At 38.4% G+C, this 1,608-nt stretch overlaps 1 protein-coding gene across 1 annotated transcript in view; it reads left to right on the top strand.

Moving 5' to 3' along the window:
* The first annotated feature begins 105 nt into the window (after positions 1–105).
* The window catches only part of LOC107095941 (peptidyl-prolyl cis-trans isomerase FKBP1A-like), an 8,403-nt gene continuing 6,900 nt past the window's right edge, over positions 106–1,608 (top strand). Inside the window, exons 1-3 of the mRNA XM_015392332.1 lie at positions 106–214; positions 319–366; positions 803–915. Of these exons, the coding sequence (XP_015247818.1) occupies positions 178–214; positions 319–366; positions 803–915 (198 nt within the window). The 5' untranslated portion in view covers positions 106–177. The remainder of the gene's footprint in view (positions 215–318; positions 367–802; positions 916–1,608) is intronic.

Below are 1,608 nucleotides of genomic sequence, written 5' to 3'. Positions count from 1 at the left end.
CTGAAATAAAGTTTAAAAATCAGTTAACTTTTTTTGTTTAATAGAAGAATTAAACAGGTATGATGATGAAGTCCAGCTGTCATCACAACTTGGTATCCACCCACCCCCCAGCCCCCCTCCGCTCAGCCCCTTCCTCCTTCATCGGTGGTTCACAGAGAGGATACAGCCAGGCGAAAAATGGGAGTAGAAATTGAGACGATAACTCCGGGAGATGGTGAGGGAAAAGCCTTGTTTTGTTTTAATTTAATTGCGAGTTAATTTTCTCCGCAGTGAACCTCAGCTTTCATGTTTTACGCCACACTGTTTAATGATTTCCAGGACGGACATTCCCGAAGAAGGGACAGCGCGTCGTCGTTCACTATGTCGGTGAGTGGAAAGAATGGTCAACGGTTTACAAATGGCATGTTTTCATCTTTTGTTTATCTCCACGCAGTAATTAATTCATTCCTGAAGCGTGAAAAGACTGATTTAAAAATAGCCGAGCAAGTTGGAACATAGTTTAGCTTAACCGTTAGCATGGAAGCTACACCTCCTTAGGTTTATTGCTGTTACTTTCTATAGCTAAAATAAAAACTATTCTTGAGTTAAAAAGCGTTTTTCAATTGTCTTAACTCCATGTTTAACATCGTTAAACAGAAGGAAGCGTCTGATCTTTTTGGTAAGATTAATTAGTTGGACTGTTGTTAGCTAACTGCTGTTAGCTTTGAGGTTAGCCTGGCTAACGCTAGCTTTCGGGGACTTTTTGAAGGCTGTCTATGGGTGAACACAAACTTCACCAGCTGCCAATTGTGTTTTCATTCAGGTACTCTGGAAGATGGGAAAGTTTTCGACTCATCGAGGTCCAGGGGGAAACCTTTTAAGTTCAAGATTGGCAATCAGGAGGTGATCCGAGGCTGGGAGGAGGGAGTAGCTCAGGTGAGCTGAACTCCACAGCAGCTAATGAAAGAGAAAATAATCAGAAAGCTACAACTGCTTGACTTTTACTCGGTTGTTTTGCTTTTCTTTCAACAACATGTGGCTTACATGTTGTTGGACCTTAGAAAAATGTATAAGAATAGCATACTAGTGAATATTTAAGCATAAAATTAGACATGCCACATGTTAGACATCATTGGAAAGATTAGATTCTCCACAATTTAACCACCAATTAATGTTAGAACTGTAAATATACAGTCATGTTTATATTACTATTTATGTATTTATTAGTGTTTTTAAGGCTGCACTTTAAAAAATGCAATTGTCTAGAGCTGTTTTAAACGCAATTTCCTTTTGTATACACGAATGTATACAAAAGGAAATTGAGTCTACCAAGTTCATTCAATGGACACAGTGAGCACCAAAGCACAATTAACACAGATATAGCAGCATGTTAAAATGTAAACATGACAAAGCAGTCACAACTGCATACCTTTGAAGGCAACCAGAAGCAGTTTTTTTGAGGTAAACAACAAGATACTGTACTGCGAAGTGTTTAACAAAATGAAACTGCACCTGGAGATTACAATGACCAATATACAGCTATGGACATTTTAACAGTAATGGATATTTGAAAATGGCAGCAACATCAGAGATGTGCAAAATGACAGCAGCATGTTATTTAACTAAGAA

Source organism: Cyprinodon variegatus, unplaced genomic scaffold (genome assembly GCF_000732505.1).
Source record: "Cyprinodon variegatus isolate N-32 unplaced genomic scaffold, C_variegatus-1.0 Scaffold587, whole genome shotgun sequence".
NCBI lineage: Eukaryota > Metazoa > Chordata > Actinopteri > Cyprinodontiformes > Cyprinodontidae > Cyprinodon > Cyprinodon variegatus.
This window is presented reverse-complemented; position numbering and strand designations above follow the sequence as displayed.